Genomic DNA, 22,190 nt, shown 5'->3' with positions numbered 1-22,190 from the left:
AAAGGGGCCGTGGCCTCCACAATTTTAAGGAAGGGCTTATTGGGGCTACTCACCTTGGGTTTGGGGGTGCAGGCAAAACATCCCAGAGGATGTGGTATCACCAGAACCCCCGAGGATGGGAAGGATAAATCAGGAAAGAGCAGGGACACACACGGCCTCTAGGGAGGCTGAGAAAGCAGCCTGGAGGTTTGTTTATACTGTGGTTCCTTGGTGACCGGGTACATGGATGCCACCGACAATGATGGTAACAGTACATTCTCTCCCCCAGCCCCTGTTGGCCAGGGCACTTTATGACAACTGTCCTGATTGTTCCGATGAGCTGGCCTTCTCCAGAGGGGACATCCTAACCGTTGTGGAGCAAAATGTGCCTGAAAGTGAGGGCTGGTGGAAGTGTCTGTTACATGGAAGGCAAGGCCTGGCTCCCGCCAACCGTCTCCAAGTGCTCAAAGACACCCCTGCAGACAGACCCTGTCCCCAGCTCCTGAGAGGCCTGGACACAGACCTCAGCGGCTCAGAGGCTCTTTATCAAGTGCCCAGCTTGTTCTGCCCACCGCCCCCCGGCCCTGTGTACGAACCGATGAAGAGCTGGGTGGAGGGGCTGCCGCCAGCTACTGCCCAAGTCTACAAATTGCCTGACTCACCTTCCAGTGCCAGGATTATCTGTGAAAAGACTCTGAGCTTCCCCAAGCAGGTGAGTGTGTCTCCAAGGAAAGCATGTTAAAGGCCCGGGATACCCAGGGGCTTCAGTACACCCAACTCATTGTCGTTTATCAGATCAAATGTGCAAAACAGGACCCCAGAGCCCTGTTGAGTGTGACTAAGGCCTCATCCCATTTCATTCACACTCAGCATCCCTGTGGCTGCCCAGCTCACCAAGACTTGCCACCCTGTTCTGTCAGTTAAGGGCCCATTGAGGTGTGTTCGGGAGCCTGTGGACTACCCCACATCACAGAGACCACTAGAGACAAGAGAGACAAGTGGTGGGCTAATTTCACACTGTATCAAAGGCAAATCATTACTCATTGCGTTCAAGGCACACATCAGCATCCACAATTGACTTGTAGAATTGTTGCAGAAACATACAAGAAGGCAGACAGAGATGGGGGTGGGTGGTCACACAGGTGCTGGGAAAATCCCACAGGTCCCCAAGGGTGTGCATGGGAGAAGGTTGGTTACATTTTTGAAAGTTTTTTCCCCCACACATTCGCTTATTTATTTGGGAGCAGAGCATGCCTGGGCCACTGCACATGTGTGCAAACCAGAGGACACTTCCAGGAGTTGGTTCTCTCCTTCCCTCCATGTGCAGGTCCCAGGGGTCAAACTCAGCTCCACAGGCTTGGTGGCAAGTGCATTTTGTCCCTGTCATAGTGGCAAGCAACAACATAGGGATAAGAAATGAAGTGTTTCTGTGCAGTTGTTCTGAAAAGGAAGACAGAAGCTTTAACCGAAGACTAGGCAAAAAACAAAAACTGCCAAAAACGTCTGTGTGTGTGGTGTGTGTGATGTGTGTGTGTGATGTGTGTGTATGTGTGTGTGTGATTTGTGATATGTGTGTATGTGGGTGTGTGATGTGTGAGTATGCGCGTGTGTGTATGTGGGTGCACATGTGTGGTGTGGTGTGGGTGTATGTGTGTGTGTGTGCAGGTGCACATGTGTGTGTCCCTGTATGAAGGTGTGTATGTGTGTGTATGCATGTACATGTGTGTGTGCATGTGTGGGTGGGTGGGTGTGGGGGAGTGCGCATGTGTGTGTTATGTGGTGTGGTGTGGTGTGTGTGAGATGTATGTGTGTGTGTGATGTGTATGTACGTGGGTGCACATGTGTGTTCCTGTATGAAGGTGTATATGTGTGTATGCATGTACGTGAATGTGGGGGGGTGGATGTGAGTGTGGGTGCACATATGGGGGGAGGGGTGCACATGTGTGTGTATGTGTGGTGTGGTGTGTGTATGTGGGTGTACATGTATGATGTGGTGTGTGTGTGTGTGTGCAGGTGCACATGTGTGTTCCTGTATGAAGGTGTGTAGGTGTATGTATGAATGTACGTGTGTGTATGGGTGTGTGTGATGGGTGTGTATGTGTGGTGTGTGTGTGTGCATGTGCACATGTGTGTTCCTGTATAAAAGTGTGTATATGTGTGCATGTGTGTGTGTGTGTGTGTGCAGGTGCACATATGGGCTGGAAAGACCTAGAAGAACACACAGATAGTTGTCCTCAGGAAGTAGATGTGAGGAAGGAGAAATTTAGCAAGGTAATGAGCAGGGACCTTTAATTTATTGTCCCGTGTCCCCAGCGCCTTGCACAAGGCAGGTCCTCAAACAGTCTCATGAACAGTCAGATCAGGAACTGGTGGCTGTCCTGTGGGACACGTATGGCACCTGTGAACTCTACAAGCAGGGGGAAGGAGCTCTGTAACTGTGGTCACGTTGATGCCTTAAGTAAGGAGAGGAATTAGAGGGAAAGGGGAGAACGATGGACAAAGGCGTGGCGTTCCCACCACGACCCTGGCCTCCCTGGGGCTTTAAAAATACCACGCACGTCTGGAGCTGAAGCTGGGTTTCTGTGGCAGTGATTACCTAGCGTTCCTGAAGCCCTGGGGTCTGTCCAATCACCGCACAAACCAGGCCTGCAGGAGCAGCCCTGTGATACAAACACTCAGGAGATGGAGGCAGGTGGAGCAGGAATTCAGGGCCAGCCTCAGCTGTAGTGTGAGTTTGAGGCCAGCTTTTGTTACACAAATCTGCCTCACAAACACCAGACAAACAGACAAAACCTCACTGGCCTCAGTATTCAATGACCATAGGCATCTTTTTTACATCCGACACATCTCCCCTGTCCATGTGGCCGACAGGGCCAGGCTGCACTGTCCACCCGGAAACCCACACAATCTGAGGGAAAGCTGGGTTCACCATTGCAACTTAACTTAGAGGACGAGCGCTGTGTGTACAGTATGGGCAGTCCCTGAGGCCTGTCAGCAGTGTGCATCCTCCCGGGAAGACCCCCCTATACCCCCCCATGACCAAGAGAAACCACAGCAACTGAAGGGGAATTCGGGTCCTCTGCTCCTGAGCAGTTCTCCGAGGGACCACGGAAAACACCTGGGGATGCCCCTGCCTTTTCTCCTTCAAGTTCCCTCTTTGTCTGTGATAAGTACAGTCTGACTTCCTTCTCCTCTCCCTTTCCTCCTCCTCCTCTCCCTCCTGCTCTCCCTTCTCCTTCCCCTTCCCATTTTTCCCTCCTCCTTCCTCTCCTCCCCTCTCTTCTCTCCCTCCTCTTCCTCTCCTCTTCTTAAGGAGCTGGTGTCCTGACTTCAGAGGCAGCTCCTGTCAATCCAGGGCATTAGGAGCCCTCCAGCGCCCTCTGTCCCTTTCTCTGTGTTAGGGAAGCACTGGACTGATAACATCTAAGGCCAGCCCTTAGCTGTACCCTTAGAAGGTTCTAAATAATTCCCTCTACCCCAAAAAGGTCAAGAGCCAGACACTCCAAGGATAGCCAGCAATCAGTTGCAAATTCTCTATTCCACAGGAAGGCGGCATAATGTTCTTCGTGCTCGGGCATCTGCCATTCATCCCTGGGTCTGAGGCCGCCCAATCAGGAAGAGTCATAGAATTAGGCAAGTCCGAACCCAGCCCTTTGAGCTGTTTCCATCGTAGTTTGCAGGCGCCAGCCACAGCGGGAACAAGCTCTTTCATGGTTTCCTTTACACCGGTGCCAGTCTCCCGGGATTCAGAGTGTCCCGGCACAAATAGCGGAGATGGCTGGACCATAGCCAGGTTATCATGAGTTTCATCTGTGTCAGAATCAGTGCGTCTATCTAGGAGAGGCCTCTGAGGGCCTTTGGATTAGAATAGCCCTCCATTCTACACAAGGGGGTACTGATTCCAGGAAGGTCAAACTGCCCACCCTGGCAAGCCCAATGTGAGCCCAGGGCAGGAACTGGAGTTTTCACGTCAGTCTGTGTCCATCTGTCCACCTTACCCCAAAAGCAGGGCCTTTATCTTCTGGGTCTCTGTGTGACCCTCTTTATGTGAGTGTGGCTGAAGCTACTCTCTCTTTTCTAAAGCATATATCTTCAAGTATCTAGAAAAGCTTCTCCTTTTTTATTACATGTTATTTAGGTTTGTGGAGGTCACTAGACAACTTACGGAAGTTGGGTCTCTCATTTTACCCAGGGAGCCCTAAGAATTGAATTCAGGTCATCAGACATGGCAGCAAGCACCTTTACCCACTGAGCTATCTTGCTGGCCCTAAAACTATTCTTTCTGTCGAGTTTTTTTTTTTTTTTTTTTTTTTTTTGTCATCTTGTCACCTTCAGAGCATGGAGGCACACAGCTCAGCTGCTAGCATCCACAAGAACAAAACAAAACCAGCTCCCAGAAGCCCCCATGCCTTCCTCCTGTGAAACCACTCTCCCGGACTTTTGTTTTACTTTCGATTTCAACTTCCTTCATTTATTGTGGGAGGAAACCACATACGGAACATACTTCCATTCTGAGAAGGGCTACTTGGTATTTCAAGTGTAAAGGGACAGATTTCCTGCTGACAGCCGCTTGGGATTACTTTCTTCTGCCTCTGGAAGCCTTTGGGAACCACAGCTCTCAGGCTTGCTCCTTGATTGATGGTATCTGGACTGTAACAGTTTCCCAAGAAAGGGGACGTTTTTTTGTTTTTTTTTTTTTTTGAAGTGGCTCACACAGGAAAGTCCCTGGGTGAACTATAGGTGCTCCAGCAGCCACATGTGACCCACAAAGTTATCCGTTTGCCTAAAGTGGGACTGACGTCCCGAGGGGCTGGGCAAGGAAGAGCTTGGAAAGGTCTGGGGGAGGAGAACAGCTGGGTATAGCCTTAATTCAAAATGCAGTGGAACCATTAAGGAGCTGGATCTGAGCCCATCAGCCCTGTCAGCCTAGGACCACCAGGGACAGAACCAGGGTTTGACACTTCTTCTTCCTCTTTGCCTTTGTGGTCATTGTTCTGGTTTTTTTTTTTTTTTTTTTTTTTTTTTTTGGTTTCTCAAGACAGAGTTTCTCTCTGTAGTCCTGGCTGGCCTGGATCTATGTAGACCAGGTTGTCTTTGAACTCAGAGATCCCCCTGCCTCTGCCTTCTGAGTGCTGGGATTGAAGGCGTGTGCCACCACAGCCTAGCTTGATTTTACTAATAGGTACGTGTGTGTGTGTGTGTGTTGATGCGTGTACATACACATGTATGGATGGACATGTGTACATACACATATAGAGGTCAGAGGTCAAGTTCAAGTTGTCTGCTTTATTTTGTTTTTCTATTTTGTGGCAACATTTAAACAGAGCGTGGTGGACCACTCAATTAATCCAGCACTGGGGAGGCAGCTCTAGGTGGACCCTGTGAGCTGAGGCCACCCAGCCTGGTCTACATAGCAAATTCTAGGCCAGCAGGGGCTATTTAGTGAGGCCCTTCTCAAAACAAAGCAAACAAACAAAAACACAACTTACCTGCACTTATTTGGGGTGCGTGCTTTGCCACGGCACGTATGTGAAGGTCAGAGTTCAACCTCCTTGAGTCCGTTCTCTCCTTCCACTATGTGAGTCCTGGGGATTGAACTCAGAATCGTCAGGCTTGATGGTTAGTGCCTTTATCCAGTGAGTGAGTCATCTCCCCAGCCTGCCTCCTGTTTGTTTGTTTGTTTGTTGAGACAAGGTCTCTCACTTGCTTGGAACTTGCCCATTCTGCTAAGCTGGGCCAGTGGGCACGAGGGATCCTACCTCCCCAGTGCTTAGCTCACGAGTGGGTGCCACCATCCCAACTATTTTCACAAGGGTACTGGGGATTGAACTCAGGTCCTTGTGTTTGCAAGGCAAGTACTTTTCTGAAAGAGCCACCTCCCCAGCCAGAGCTGGGAGGCTGGCTGAGCCTGGGATGCTGAAGGCGTCTTACCAGCAGTTGCTGAAGTGCATTCTGAGGGAAAGGTGAGTCACCGTAAGCCTGAGCTGTGGTGACAGTGGGTAGCCTGAGGAGTCACCGTAGCCTGAGCTGTGGAGACAGTGGGGATATGAGGCTAGACCCTCTTGTTTCGGCTTGTGAGGAGGAGTCTGCTCCTCCATGTATGTGGCTCTGGTGTCCAGGTACCAGTGGCTGTTCCCTTTTTAGGACTGTACTTCAGGAAGTCCGGCTCCTCTCCTGAGAGCCCACGATTTTAACAGAACCATGTCCCTTGTGAGAAGAAAGCTGTTTTCAAATGGAGAAAGGGACTGGTCTGACCCTGGACAGCTGCAGTGACTTCACAGCTGCTTCACCCATGCTTGTGATCACAGCAGGAGAGTGTGCTCACCTGTATCAGGCTGCATGCCTTCCTTCACCAGGACAAACACAAGCCAGAGCTTAACTGGCGCCATCCAAAGGCTGGGTCCTAGCAACAGTGACGAACAAAGGCACCTGGCCTGGCTCTTAGGAGCTGCTCCTCAGCCCTGGGTTTCCCCCTAGTTTCCACATTAAAATCCTGAATCACCTCCCCCAAGTGATCCAACTAGGAAAACACCCTACACGGTGCCTGGTTCCTAGGGCCTAGCCAGGTGGTCCATCTCCCTTTGGGTTTTTAGTAACTTTATTTTTTCCTCTCTTGCCTTGCGTCAGTCCTCAGCCCGTAGCCTTGGTATGACAAGTCCTATTTCCTTTCCCTTTGTACTAAAAGTCCTGGTACCCAGTATCCTTTAACCCATTAAAACAAAACAGGGCGGGAAGTGTGGCTCAGTTAGTAGAGTGCCTGTCTAACATTCGCGAAGTGCTGAGTAAGCCCTACGGTTGATCCCCAGCATCCTATAAAACTGGGTGTAGTGTGGTATGTGCCTATAATCCTGGCCCTTGGGATGTGGAGACAGGAAGATCAGAGATTTAAGGTCATCCTTAGCTTCATAGGGTGTTCAAGGCCGGCCTGCAAGCATGACGCAAGCTTATCTCTACTGCCCCGGGACCCCTGTGCACTCACACCCACAGACATGCACTCCGAGAATCTGAGTTCTAACCCACTCCCCAGGGGAATCTGATGCAGGCACTGTGGTCCACCTTGTAAGGAAGACATGCCCATCCCATGGGACCCACCTATCAGCGACCCATGCCTCCCACCCAGCCTCCAGCAGGCCCTTTTGACATTGTGACATGACGTTGTCACTTATAAAGTTCATCCTTGGGAACTGTTCAGTCGACTTTTTAAAGCTTGCAAAGAAATCTTACGACGGTTTACATACATTTAGGATTGTGTTCTGGGCTGCACTCACGTCTACCCTCAGCCCGCGGGGGTCAGGATGGACCCGCCTGCTGGCGACAAACACTCCCTGGCTGCCTTCACTGCTTTGAACGTGACTTTGGCCATGATCTTGGGTATCTTGACTCCATTCTTTTTCTCTCCAAGACACTCTACGTGCTTCCCAGACCTACAAGGGCCTCGCTGCCGACTCTGCCTTCCCAGGTGTATGATGTCCCTGTCCAGAACAGGGTCTCTTCGACCCTTAAGGTGAGCTTCACCTGACAACCCTGCCCACCCCCGAGGCTTGGCACCCAGTCTGAGTTTCCCATGATATTTGCCTTTGTGGCTTCCTTCATTCAAAAGGCTGACTCCCGTAAGGTGAGCTGGCAGTGTTTATTTGGGTGACTGCTAGGACGTGTGCTTGCACCCCTCCACCCCACCCCCATAACTTCAGCTCAGAAGGTGACCTTTAAAGCATCAAGTCTAGTGTCGTCATGAAACTAATTACTGCATGCAGTTATTATATGGCAATTTAAAACTGTACGTTTGGGGTTGTGTTTCAAGCGTATGAGGACCTGAATTCAAATCCCCAGAACCCACACAAAGCCAGACACAGTACTGAGGCTCTCAGACCACCGTGGCTATGGTGGACTGGGAGGAGGGGACAAGAGAATCCCCAGCTTGGCGAACACAGCAGTGAACAAGCGACCCTGCCTCAAACAAGGCAGAAGGTGAGAAACGATGCCAGTGTGGGTCCCAGCTCACCCATGGGCCATGGCACATACACACCTGTGCTGAGAGAGAGAGAGAGAGAGAGAGAGAGAGAGAGAGGAGAGTCTGTCAGCAAGCAGCTTTGTAATTCATGGAAAACTGCCACAATCACCCATCACACACCTGTCTCAGAGAAGCAGAGCCCCTGGACTACATTTCCTGAGAATCTCTTTCTGTTAGTGAGGATGGCCCTAGCTGCTTATTGCCCTGGTATGAAAACTCTAAGGAGGATTCTAGCCTCTCACTGGGCAGTGTCATGGGTACTTACAATAAAGTGACTGACTTTTCCCAAGCATTGCTGCTGGAGCAGATTAATGACTCAACCACCATCCTTAGAAAGGATTTAGGGATGTGGATTGTTAGTAAAGTTAGGTTAGGATGCTTTGTTAATGGCTTTGTTGTAGGAAGTCTTGGAGAACAATTTGAAGTTTAGAAGGGCACACTCTTGAGAGCTGAGGAAGGGACTCATTGACGTCAGGGAACAAGAACAAAGGTGGCCTGTTATTACTGCCTGACATGCCTTTCTTGCAAAAGACAGTTGGTGACCAAAAGCGATGATTAATTTCTTGTACCCATTTTTGTCCTCAGCCTCCTGGTATGATTTAATTTAAAAAAAGTGATGATGATTGGATGTGCACTCTGAGGACTTAAAGTAGAAATATATATATATATATATATATATATATATATATATATATATGAGACAAACAGATAAATAATCGATCCTTTCTTTGTAACTGTAAATAGCTGTGTGCCGTTACAAAAGGAACTAGCTGAAATATACACATGGCTTTCTGACATTTTGTTAATCAATTTTAAAAGAATCATTGCTTTGGGGTAAAGAGGTTATTGTCAGAAAATTAATACAAAGGAAAATGTTTAACTACATGTGGGCTTTCTAAGAAAAACATGTGACTTGTGACTATAATGTGATTTCTTCCTTGTGAAGATTTTAACTTGTTTCTGGGAAATGTGTAGCTTGTGATTGTGAGGTAATCTTTTCTTGCATAGAAATATTTGTCTTCGTAGGTATAAAAGGGAGAACAGAAAATAGGAGAAGTAGAAGGGGATGTCGGGGAAGACGCAGAAGGAGAAGAAGGAGGAAAAGCAGTAGGGAACAGGACCAGGAGAGGACAGAGCAGGAGCAGGCAGAGCAAAGAACAGAGTGAAGAATTAAGCGTTGGCCCTCAGAAAAGTTTCCTCTGTATGTGTGCAGTTGTGCCAACTCCACACCTCCTCTTCAGTGCCCACCCTGCTGAGGGCAGGACCCTCAGTGAGAGAGAGAGAGAGAGGGAGGGAGAGAAAGAGAGGAGAGATTGCTTCAGAAAAAAAAAGAACTGTGACTACAAACCCCAAAGTTTTGGGTCTTTCACTGGACAAAACCCAAACCTGTGGACTTTGTGTGGGAAATCCTTTGGGAAGAGAAATCAAAGTGGCCTTCTCTGTGGTCTTTCCCTAGAAGCCAGAGAGACAGCACTTCTACGACATACCCACCAGCTCCCAGAAGGCAGCATGCCACTCCTCTGCCAGCCAGGCAAGTATGAGTATGAACAGAGCTGGGAAGGGGAGCTAGGTGACTAAGCATCCTCTGGGGAATCTTTATTAGCTAGACGCATTGCCGTCTTTCCGCTGCTGTGATGAAATGCCTGAGATAAGCATCTTACGGAGAGGGAAGGTTTGCTTTGGCTCACTGTTTCAGAGTTCACGATTGGTTGGCTGGTTGCCTTGGAGATTGTGGTGCGGTGCAGTGAGGGCACATGATGAAGGAAGATGATGCTCACTCTACGAAGGCTAGGGAACAGAGAGAGAGGAGGAGAGAGGGCCAAGTCTCAGTGTTCTCTTTAAGATGATGGCCCCCCATGGCTCAGCTTCCTTCTACCAGGCCTCACTTCCAAAAGGCTTCATCACCTACTACCAGCAGCACAGGCTAAGAACCACGCCCTCAGCATCAAGGAACATTCCTAACTCAAATTGTGACACTTGACCAAAAGGCAGGTGCCGGATCCTTGTAACCAGCTCCACTGCACTGGAGTTGAGATCCTTCCTCGCCCCACTATCCAGGACTAGGGTAGTGGGCTGGAGAGATGGCTCTGTTGCTAAGTGCTTGCCTTGCAGGCATGAGGAAGGACCTGAGTCTGGATACCCTCTGCTCACATCTTTTTTTTAAAAAGTAGAGCTGGAAAGTTAGCGAAGAGCACTGGATGTTCTTCCTGAGGTCCCAAGTTCCCAGCATCCACATGGCTGCTCACAACCATCTGTAACTCCAGTTCCAAGGGATCTGACGCTCTCCTTTAGTCTCCACAAGCAGAAGATATGCACATGGTACACATTCATGCAGGCACAATATCCACATACATAAAATATTTGAGCATAAGCCAGTGGTCCCAGAGCTAGAGAGGAGGAGACAGGAGGATGGCTAGAGCTGGTAGACCAGCAAGTCTAGTGAGTTTCAAGTTCAATGAGAGACCCTGTCTCAAAATACAGGGACAAGAGTGATAGAATAAGATGCCCAGTGTACAACTCTGGCCTATACACACACATGCACACACACACACACACACACACACACACACAGAGAGAGAGAGAGAGAGAGAGAGAGAGAGAGAGAGAGACAGAGACAGAGACACACAGAGAGAGAGAGCAGGATAAAGTATGTGGCTAAGTCATTTAACTTCCCCATGCCTCCATTCTTACTGAGGAGCATGGGACTAGGGAGATTTTCCAACATTGCTGCATTTCAGCAATGTCATGAGTGATGTGTAGAAATTTGTCAGATGTGAAAGAAAAGATTCAAGAGGCCATTGGGAGCAGAGGGAACAATTGGGACTTTAAAAGTGAGTGAGTTTTCCGAACTAAGGAGAGAAAAGCACCTTGGGAAGGTGCATGCTGTGTTAGTTCCTTCTGCTGAGATGAAACACCATGACCAAGGTAACTTATAAAATAAAGCATACAACTGGGGTCATGGTTCCAGAGGTTAGTCCATGACGGCAGAGAGCATGGGCGGGGGTGGGGGTGGGGACTTTTGAAGCAAAAGCCTGCCCTGTGACCCATCTCCTCCAACGAGGCCACACCTAACCCTCTCAGACAGGTTCGCCACCTGGGAGCCAAGTGCTCAAACTCGTGAGCCTATGGAGGCCATTCTCGTTGCAACCACCGCCTCCACACAGGAGGGAGTAGAGACAAAGATGGGCTGTGGAGAGAAAGCAAGCTCGGGAAGGGAGAAGGCAGACTGTGAGAGACCTTGAGTGACTAGAGCTGTGGGGAGCCACTGAAGGGAGCCGAGCAAGAGTGTGGCTCCGATGCAAAGAACCTCTCACACTCTCTTTTGATTGCTACTAACCTGGACAGCTTTGTGTGCTTCTCTGCCAGGGACAGAGTGTTGTGCTCACACCGACCACTGCCGTCAGACAGGGTGGAGGCCACAGCACGTTGTCCGGCCCTCGGAGATCAGAATGGACGGATGACGCCACGCCAGTGTTGATGGGAAAGGCCGATGCCAGAAATGTATCTCTGACCAGCTTCACCCGAGAGCCAGGGTCCATAGGAGCTGCGACCTTCCCCCCACATCTGGGGGGCGCAGCTCAGGAGAACAGACTCCCAGAGGAGCCTTCCTATGCTGTCCCGGCACCCAGGGACTCACTTCCTTCTGATGGAGGCAGCAGCTACAGGGTACCTTCCAGGTTTCTCACTCCCAGAGTAGAGCAACAGAACACCAAGCCCTACATTTATGACACCCCTAAAGCTGTGCATGGTGTGTCTCAGGCTGGGAAGGAGCTGGACAAAGTCAAAGAGGTCCCTGAGAGCATCCCCTGGCTCTCCAGACACACAAGCTCCCTGTCTCCAGACTCAGACCAGTTATCTGTTGCCAGCTCAGACAGCAGAGCTAGCATGGTGTCTTCGTGCTCCTCCATATCCATGGACTCCTCTCCGGGCTCCTCCTCAGAGGACTCAGCAAAAGAGCTGTGGATGGACATGGACTTTGCCAAAGAGACGGCAGTGGCCATGCAGCACAAAGTCACCAGCTCTGCAGCGGGCCTGATGCTCTTTGTAAGCAGGACTTGGAGGTTCAAGGACTCCTTGGAGACCAACATCCACGCCATCCGCAGGGCTGCTGACCACATCGAGGAAGCCTTAAGAGAGTTCCTGGATTTTGCCCAAGGGGTTGATGAGACCACCCGTAATCTCACAGACAGCCAGCTTCGGGCTAGGATTAGAGATCAGCTCCAAATAATCTCGGGTTCCTACCAGACTCTGCTGGATGCCAAAGGGAGCCTGGACCGCTGCAATTGGTCCCTTGGAGTTCTCGTGACGGACAAAGTCCAAAACAGCCTGGATGATCTGGAGAGGTTTGTCATGGTGGCACGGATGGTTCCAGAAGATGTCAAGAGATTTACCTCCATTGTCATTGCCAATGGGAGGCTCCTTTTTAAACAGAACTGTGAGAAAGGAGAGACGGAGTTGAAGTGTAAACAATGCATCCAGCCTCCCCAAAGAGAAACTGAGTCATACCTGAAGAGCAGCCCCTCCAATAAACAATTGGTGAAGGAAGAATGCCTTGAGCAAGTGAAGAAAGACAGAATGAATGTCTGTGGACAGGTGAGTTCGGGTGACGAACAATACATCTGGGAGTTTCGTTTGTTCCCTGAACTGGTCACCACAGAGGGAGATGCCGGGAATGCGTGCGTGTGGAAGTGTGTGCACCTGTGTGCGTGTGGAAGTCGGAGGACAACCCTGCCTGTTATTCCTCAGTGTCCCTCACTGGCCTGGAATTGAGCAAGCAGGCTGACTAGCTGGATAGTGGGACCTAGGGGTCTGCCTTCCTCTGCACCCCCAGCTCCTCAGGGACAAGCTTGTGCCGCCACACCCAACCTTTTTCCATGGGTTCCAGAGCTTGAACCCAGATCCTTGTGCTTGCAAAGGACCTCACTGATTGAACTATCTTCCAGACCCTTTTTGAATATGTGTGCGCATATAGTATGTAGGTGTCTGAATCTGTCATTCTCCATCTTGTTTTTTTTACCATTTTACATTGTCTCACTGTGTAACCCTGGCCTGGAACTCAGGGACCTGCCTCTGCCTCCTGAAGGCTGGGTCTAAAGGCTCATGCCACCATGACTGAAACAACTTTATTTTTACTCTCTACTTTGAGAAAGGATCTCCCTAAGTTGCCCAAGCAAGCTTTGAACTTGGGTCCCTCCTGCCTTAGCCTCCTGTCCTAGTTAGGGTTATTACTATTGTTATCATGAAATACCATGACCAAAAGCAAATTGGGGAGGAAAGGGTTTATTTGGATTATACTTCAACATTACTGTTCATCACTGAAAAAATCTGGACAGGAACTCAAGCAAGGCAGGAACCTGGAGGCAGGAGCTGATGCAGAGGCCATGGAGAGTGTTGCTCACTGGTTCGCTCCTCATGGCTTGCTCAGCCTGCTTTCTTGTAGAACCCAGGGTCATCAATCAGCCCATGGGTAGCCCACCCACAATTGCTGGGCCCTCCCTGTCAATAACTAATTGTTACGGGTATGTTTTCCCACCGGCCTGGTCCCAGAGCCTCACCAGCCACAAATAACACAGAGAGACTCTGTATTAGATATAAAGCTGTTAGCCTGTTACTAGCCTTTCTTACTGGCTAGCTCTGTCTTAAATATTAACCCATTTCTATCAATCTAAGTATTTCCATGTGGTCTTATCTTACTGGAGATAGGGTCCGGACCTCTTCCCTACATCTCTACATCTTGACTCTCCTCTACTACATTTTCCAGGATCCTCCTTGTCTCCTAGTCCCAACTATCTTGCTTTTCTATTGGCCCACAGTGCTTTATTCATTAACCAATAAGAGAAACATATGTATAGAATGACATCTCCTATGAACTAATGAAGAAAACACCCTACAGACTGCCCACAGCTCGATCTTGTGAGGACATTTTCTCAATTGCAGCTCCCTCCTCCCCTGTGACTCTAGCTTGTGTCAAGTTGACATAAAACTACCCAGCACATCTCTTCCATGATGTGGAGACCACAGGCCTGTGCTACTAACTGCCAGGTTTCTCCACATTTCCCAGTTGAGTCATTGTAGATGTGTTTCTCAGAGTCAGAGGTGGGGTACACGCATCCTTCCCACTGCTGGACTGACCAACCTGTTGCTCCAGGAACTTCTCTGGCTGACTGCCTTTGGACCCCACAAGGAGACCCTTGAGTTTGGGCATTGCCAAACTTCAGAGACCCAGCAAGTCATTGTGACAACAGAGAGATGGCGTTTCCCAGGTTCTTCTCAAGTCCCTGGCTGATAGAAGAGTGTTGATGCACTCTAGAAAGCTGGCTGTTTTTAATTTCCATTTTATTAGGCTATATTGGCAGGCAGGGTCCAGCCCTTTGCTGCCAAAGCCAATGAATGCATAAGTAGGCAGAATCATGAACGAAATCTCACATTTAAAAGTCAAGTCAAGTGGGGCACAGTGGTGCATGCCTGTAACCTCTGTACTCCGGAAGCTAGAGAGGAGGTGGTGAGTTCCAGGCCAATCTAGGTGACATGGGAAGATCTTAAGGGTGAGGAGGGGTGCATAAACCACCAACCATAAAAATGAAACAACAAAAAAAGGTGAACTTAAACAGTCACAGTAATCTGAAAGCTACTCAAATTAGTAATGTGAAGATTTAAATTTTTTCAGAAGCCACCTAACCTACAAGAGAAGGGAGAGCCCACCTTGGAACGAAGGCCCGATGTAAACAAGGATTTCCATGCTTTGGTAAGCCCTCATGCTCCCTGGGGCTCTGATGAACGTGGTTGACCCGGGAGCATTCTCCTTGGGCTATGAAAATTCAGGCCTACAGCGTACTCCCTGAGTGACATCCATCTGCTTCCTGCTCTCCTTAGGAGTGGAGGGACCCTGGGCGCCTGGATGGAAGAATTTCAGGTGCTTTTCAGGTGGCATACACATGACATTAATAATTTTCTTTCTTTCCCTCCTGTCCTTGTAGCTGGAATTGAACCCAGGGCCCTGGGCAAGGCAGGCAAAGTCCCTGCCACTGAGCTAAACCCCAGCCCAGCAACCCTCCCTTCCTTTGTGATGAGGAGCACAGGAAAACATTTTGTTTGGGGGTTTATGTTTCTTCATAATATCTTTGACACCTGATCATTATCTTTTAAACCAATGATGTTATCTATCACTGTTTGTTCTTGTTGGATATCCTTTTTTTATTTAAGTCCTAAAATTAACCAGAAGCCTTTTGTTATTTCTTATTTAAATAAGAAACAATCTAGTTTTATATATCAATCTCAGTTCCCTCTCCCTCCCACTGTCCAATGCCTCCTACCGACCCCCATCTCATCCCTCTTCTGCTCCATAGGAAAGGTGAGACCTTCTATGGGGGGGTCACCAAAGACTGTCACATCATTTGGGGCAGGGCTTAGGCTAAGAGAGCATCCCTCTATGTGGGATGGGCTCCCAGTGTCCATTCGTATTCTAGGGATAAATGCTTTCCACTATCAGAGGCCCCCATAGACTGCCCAAGCCTTCTAACTGTCACCCATGTGCAGGGGGCCTGATTCCGTCCTATGCTGGTTTCCAAGCTGTCAGTCTGGGGTCCATGAGTCCCCCCTTGTTCAGATCAGATGTTTCTGTGGGTTTTTCCAGCATGGTCTTGGCCCCTTTGCTCATCCCTCCTCCTTCTCTGCAACTGGATTTCAGTTCAGTGTTTATCTGTGGGTGTCTGCTTCTGCTTCCATCAGCTACTGGATGAAGGCTCTAGGGTAGCATATAAGGTAGTCATTAGTCTCATTATCAGGGAAGGGCATTTAAGTTAGCCTCTCCACTATTGCTTAGATTGTTAGTTGGGGTCATCTTTGTAGGTCTCTGGACATTTCCCTAGTGCCTGATTTCTCTTTAAACCTATAACAGCTCCCTCTATTGTGGTATCTCTTTTCTTGCTCTCCTCTATTCTTCCCCGACTCAGTCTTCCTGCTCCCTCATGTCCTCCTCCCCCCTCCTCTTCTCCCTTCTCTTTCTCCTGACTCCCTCTCCCCTCCCCCCTCCCAATTTGCTCAGGAAATTTTGTCCCTTTCCCCTTCTCTGAGGGACTATGTCTCTCTTAGGGTCCTCCTTGTTTCCTAGCTTCTCTGGAGGTGTGGATTGTAGGCTGGTGATCCTTTGCGCTATGTCTAATATCCACATACGAGTGATTGCACACCATGTTTGTCTTTTTGTGACTGGGGTTGGCTATCTTTTATTTGTGGCAGAAGGCAATTTTCCATTTGCCAACTTTAAGTGTTTTCTCTAAATTAATTCTTCCAGACTAGGGAGAGGGCTCCGTGAGTAAGAGTACTTGCTGAGCAAGTATGCAGACCTGAGTTCGAATCCCCAGCACCCCATGTAAAAAAAAAAAAAAGCCAGGCATGGCTGGCTGGCTACCATGTGATTGTAATCCCAGCATTGGAGAGGAAGCGGGTAGAGATTCTGGGAGCTCACTAGCTAGTCAGCCAAGATGTGGACCTTCTGGCTCTGTGAGAGACCCTACCTCAAGGCAAGAAGACAGGGAAAGATTGGGAAAGAAACTCGACAGCATGTTTGGGCCTCTGAATGTATGTGCACAAGTAATATCTGTACATGCACATACATGCGACACACACAAATGTTCTTTTAAAAACCAAGTGAGAAGGCGGTCACTGTTGAGAGAGGCACGAAGGGTACAGAAACTGTCGAGCTGCAGTAAACCAGACCAACAACGGCAGCATTAGAGAAAGCAGAGGGGGCAGAGATGCCATTGACTTGGGCAGGGTGTCTGACCGCTCAGAGACAGATCAGGACAAGAACCCAAGCCTCTTAGAGCTCAGCTCCCCAGCCTCTAGCACTTGGCTTTGACCTGCTGAAGGCTACGCTGTTTTATCCCATGTGAGGGGGCCTTACACTTAACTTGTAAGGGTATCACCGCTGCCCTCCAGCCTTCCTACAACTCTCAGTTTCTCATCTCTTGGATCTGGGCAGAGGTTAAGGACCTGCACCTCCAGAGTGACGCTGATGGTCCAGGGCCCACATGTGACAGTACTGCTCCACACTAACAGGGCTCCCTCGTTGGCTCTGGGCACCGGGACCTATGTACGGGATGCCCCCCCCCCATTCAGCATCCCAGGACCCCGGCCAGCTAACTGCCTGCAGCTGGTCTTCATTAAGAGACAACCATAGCTTCCTCCCTCATCCCTGCCCCAGGTAAAGCTTCAGTACGTTTTTCGTTTGCCTACAGTTGATACTTTCAAGCTGAGATGCTCATGATGCAATGTCTGTCTCACTGCTTCTACCCTCTGGCCGGAGACCAGGGTTCACCACATAGGTCAGGCCAGCCTTTGAACTGGCAGTCTTCCTGCCTCCACCTCCAGAGAGTAGGGATAACACTCAACTCCCCCGCTTCTTGAACATTTGAAAGTTGCAAATTTATCATCACCAATGTGCTTCTTATGGTTTGCAGAGCTGGTTGAACAAAACTGTCCACACAAACGCACTACAATCTATAACACAAGAATACATGCAGTTGCATGTCGAACGGTGCTTTGAAAACATTGACATTCACTTGTTAGGCAAATGTCACAGCCAGCTCTGAATTTCCTTAACAAATCTGCTCTTCTTAGAAGGGTTCTTGCAAATTGAGCAAGGAATGGCAACTGCAGTCCGCTGATGGTGCTAGCCCTTACGTATCATATCTCCTCCTTCCTTCTCTCTAGAGTCCTAGCTCTCTTACCTCTCCACGTCCCAGCCGGCAGGACGCAGACAGGAAGATCCACCTGTCCGAGCACTGCAGGCTCTATTTCGGAGCACTCTTCAAAGCCATTGGCGTCTTTACCAGCAGCCTCAGCAACAGCCAGCCCCCCGAGATCTTCATCACTCAGAGCAAGCTGGTCATCACAGCCGGGCAGAAGCTGGTGGACACGCTGTGCAAGGAGACCCAGGACAAGGATGAACGCAACGAGATTCTGTGTGGCAGCAGCCACCTGTGTGGACTGCTTAAGGACCTGGCGCTGGCCACCAAGGAGGCAGTGATCAAGTACCCGAGCCCCAGTGCCCTGGGCTGCCTCCAGACAGAGGTGGAGAAACTAGAGCGTCACACTCGGAAATTCAGAGAGACGCTGGAATGAAGCCTTTCTAGTCTTTCTAGCGCCTCCTAGTTGACCTGTAGAGGTCAACTCCTGGCTAGCTTCACGCCCACAGCTGGTGCCTCTCTGTCCTGCGGGACAGCCAGGCAGGCGGGCTGAAACAGCACAGTCCTCAGAGCTGGTATAGTAAGTGGCTAAGCCTCTGAAGGACACTGGCTGACCACAAGGAGGTCAAGAAAGAGGCAGGTGGACAAGTCGGGACCTACCTTGTGACGTTGAGCTCAGTGCCAAAGGGTACAGCACCAACCGTGGTGTTTTAGAAGCCACGTTTCCTGCCAGTCAAATGCGTGTGTGGTTTACAGTCATTCTACATTTATTTACTAGGCAGCACCTAAGGTCACATTAAAGGGGCCGAAGTGACAGCAGCGTATCGGGGCTCTGCCCTCGGAGTCAGTCCCACTGGGGAGACAGATGAAAGGACAAAGAAATGTCTGCAGTCTATCCACTGCTAGGGAAGTTGGGGAAACAGGAGAAAGGAACTCATTTCCCGAGTTTTAATCTCTGTTGCAGTCCTTAGAAAACGTAATGGCCTGCAGGGGCTGGTGGTGCCCGCCTTTAAGTAAGGAGAAGCGGGCAGATCTTAATGAGGCCAGACTGGTCTCTAGTGAGCTTCAAGACAAAGAGGGTTATAATCGTGAGAACCGATTTTTTTTAAAGTCGGCCCCCCCCCCCCCCCGCCTGCAAAAAGTAATGACGGTTTGCGTTCCCCTTATCAGTTAGTTTCGAATAAATACTGTGAGATGTATACAAATTGTGTGTGTGTGTGAGTGTGTGTGTGTGTGTGTGTGTGTGTGTGTGTGTGTGTGTGTCAGCTAGAGACTGAATCTGGGGGCTCCACGAATGCTAAGCATGTACTCTGCCACTAAGATTGACTCCTAGTCCCCACACACACAAATGTATTTCGGCTACATTACCTCACCCCAAAAGTGACTGCTATGTGTTCTGTTGTGTTGTCTACTAACTTATTTTGTACGTTATAAATCGATCAATTCCACTACTCAGTTAGATTTAGTTAATACCTCACTAGTCTCAAGTCTGTTACATATTTATCTATAATCATGGATTTAAACACGTTTTCAAGGTCCCCGGAGATGGCTCGGGAAGTAAAGGTAGCTACTTGCAATCTTGGTTGCCTGAGTCCTTGTGGAGGAAAGAGAAAACTAACCCCTCATAATTGTCCTTGAACATTCACACACACAAACCTAAACTGTAATTTAAAAATTAAACGTCTAAGCACACGCACGGCGGTCCTTTCCTTGAAGAGTCTCCGCGCCGTGTCTCCTGAGTGCCGTGGCACCAAAGGGAAACATTTGTTGAAACGATCTCCTCTTGGAACACACCTACAGGGAAGTGTGCAAGCTTGTATATGTCAGTCCAGACTGGAAAACAAAACCATCACTTGTGTGTCCCCGGGGGTGGACAGGAAGATGTGGCATGAGAGGACACCCACACGGTTCACAGCTATGGACGTGTTACCAAACACCCCTCGTGCAAACCACTTCCTCCTTTTCTCCTCGAAGCTCGACTTTCAAATCATGTTACCATGGCAACCTCATCCTTCACTCCCTGCAACTCGTGTCACTGTGATTACCTTACTCTTTGCTCCACGGGAAGTTCCCTGTCTTTCGTGTCACATGCTGCCTTCCCAAAGCGTCTCCAGGCTGTAGTGGCACCAAGGACAGCTTCTACCTTCTCTCGTGATGGGCACCTTTAGACTAGTGACTGCGGGGACCGGAGCATCTGCTGCTCTCACAGAAGGCCCTGGCTTGGTTCCCAGCATCCACACGGTGGCTCACAGCCATCTGTAACTCTAGTTCCAAGGGATCTGACAACCTCTTCTGTCCTCCTCAGGAGACAGGGGCAGAGATGGTGTAATACATACAGGCGTATGTATGTGACACAAACATCCATCCATCCATACTCATACATGCAAACACTCACAAATGCTGACTGTAGTGGCCAGAGAGCACGTCTTTCTTCTTTCAGGGAGCCTGAGTTCAGATCTTTAAAAGATGTTGCATGTAGGGCCAGGTGTAGCCGTACGCGTCTGCAATTCCAAAATACTTGGGAGGCAGGCAGAAAGGTCAGAAGTTCAAGGCCAGCCTGGGCTACATGAGGCCCTCTCTCAAGAGAACAGAACAGAAATAGCAGAGAGGGGTGAATGGTAGTAAGGAGAAAGAGCGGCGAAGACAGCAGCCTGAGACTCTGTCCCAAGCAAGCAAACAAAAGCCTCTAGCAGGCTGGTTTTATTTAGTCTCATGACCCTAGGACATGTGAGACTTGGACTCAGCCCAGAGCGTCACACTCTGAACAACTGGGACCCTGCTAGGATCCCGCTGTACTCTCTGTGACCACTCTGTCTCAGCAATGAGGGGAAAGAAATTCTGGGCTCTTAAGACAGCCTCGAGCCAACCGGGCTACATGGCTAGCTGACTTCAGGGCCTCCAGTGACGTCAGGGGCAGTTTCTGGGTCCCACACTCTAAGTCAGCTCCTATGGTGGCAAAGTGGCTGCCTGATTCATGACCAGAGAAGGGACTTCATTTTGCTTATACTACCATAAAGCAGGGGTCTGTCTGTGACAGTGCTGCACACACACTCACACACACCCACACACCCACACAACCTACTCACACACACCTACACACACTGACACACACCCACACACACCTACTCACACACACAACCTACTCACACACACCTACACACACTGACACACACCCACACACACCTACTCACACACCCACACACCCACACATACCTACTCACACACACCTACACACACTGACACACACCCACACAACCTACTCACACACACATGCACACCTACTCACACACGCACACGCACACCTACTCACACCTACTCACACACTCACTGACACACACACACCTACTCACACACACTCACACACACACACTCACTGACACACACCCTCACACACATCCACACACACCTACTCACACACACCCACTCATACACACCCACACACACTCACTGACACACACCCCCACACACACTCACACACACCCACACACACCTACTCACACACACCTACTCACACAGACACACACCCACACACACCTACTCACACACCCACACACACCTACTCACACACACCTACACACACTGACACACACCCACACAACCTACTCACACACACATGCACACCTACTCACACACACCCACGCACACCTACTCACACACGCACACCTACTCACACACGCATACACATACCTACTCACACACCCACACACCTACTCACACACACCCACACACACCTACTCACACATACCCACACACACCTACTCACACACACTCACTGACACAGAGTTAAACACATCACATACACACTCACACACATACTTCTCATTTCTACATTGCCACACACTCACTCACACATTCCCTCTCTCTCTCTCTCTCACACACACACACACACATATACACACACACTGCAATAACCCTAACCACTGGCTCAGTGTGGCACTGTGACACATCTAAGAATTTCTCCTGCCAGTTCTAAGGACACAGAAAGAAGAACCCAGTTCTGGGAGAAGAGGCTGTGTGGGTGTGTGGGTGTGCCTCCAAGTCATCTCACAGCACAGTTAGTCACTGGGGACTTACAGGACCCAGAACAGTTACACTCCGAGCTATGATTCTTTTACTTCTTTTTTTTTTTTTTTTTTCCTTTTGGGTTTTCAAGACAGGGTTCTCTGTGCAGCCTTGGCTGTCCTGGAACTTACTCTGGAGGCTAGGCTGGCCTAGAACTCACAGAGATCTGACTCCCGAGTACTGGATTAAAGGTGTACGCCCCATGCCAAGTACTAGGATCCGTTTCTGGGAAGAGACTTCAGGGGTCAGATGCACAGGAACCAGAGACAAGCTTCCAAGAGCCAAGATCATGCTGCTTTCTTCAACCACAAACTGTAGAGGCATATGTGGGGTGTTGCTAACCAGAGGGCCTCCTGAGAACTGGTGGCTGATGATACAAGTGTTCTATGCCAGGCATAGTCCATATATCTTGGCCTCCAGGGGAAAGCATATGGTTAGCCTGAATCTCACTG

General features: G+C 49.5%; 1 protein-coding gene across 1 annotated transcript; it reads left to right on the top strand.

The window, feature by feature from the left end:
* Positions 1-230: 230 nt before the first annotated feature.
* Cass4 (Cas scaffold protein family member 4) lies at positions 231-18,748 on the top strand. Its single transcript, XM_051185505.1, has 6 exons — positions 231-691; positions 7,382-7,483; positions 9,447-9,521; positions 11,357-12,583; positions 14,658-14,735; positions 17,702-18,748. The coding sequence occupies exons 1-6, from the start codon at positions 239-241 to the stop codon at positions 18,110-18,112; spliced, it is 2,346 nt and encodes a 781-aa protein (XP_051041462.1). The 5' UTR covers positions 231-238; the 3' UTR covers positions 18,113-18,748.
* The last annotated feature ends 3,442 nt before the right edge of the window (positions 18,749-22,190 follow it).

The sequence above is a fragment of the Phodopus roborovskii genome, unplaced genomic scaffold (genome assembly GCF_943737965.1).
Source record: "Phodopus roborovskii unplaced genomic scaffold, PHOROB, whole genome shotgun sequence".
Lineage (NCBI taxonomy): Eukaryota > Metazoa > Chordata > Mammalia > Rodentia > Cricetidae > Phodopus > Phodopus roborovskii.
This window is presented reverse-complemented; position numbering and strand designations above follow the sequence as displayed.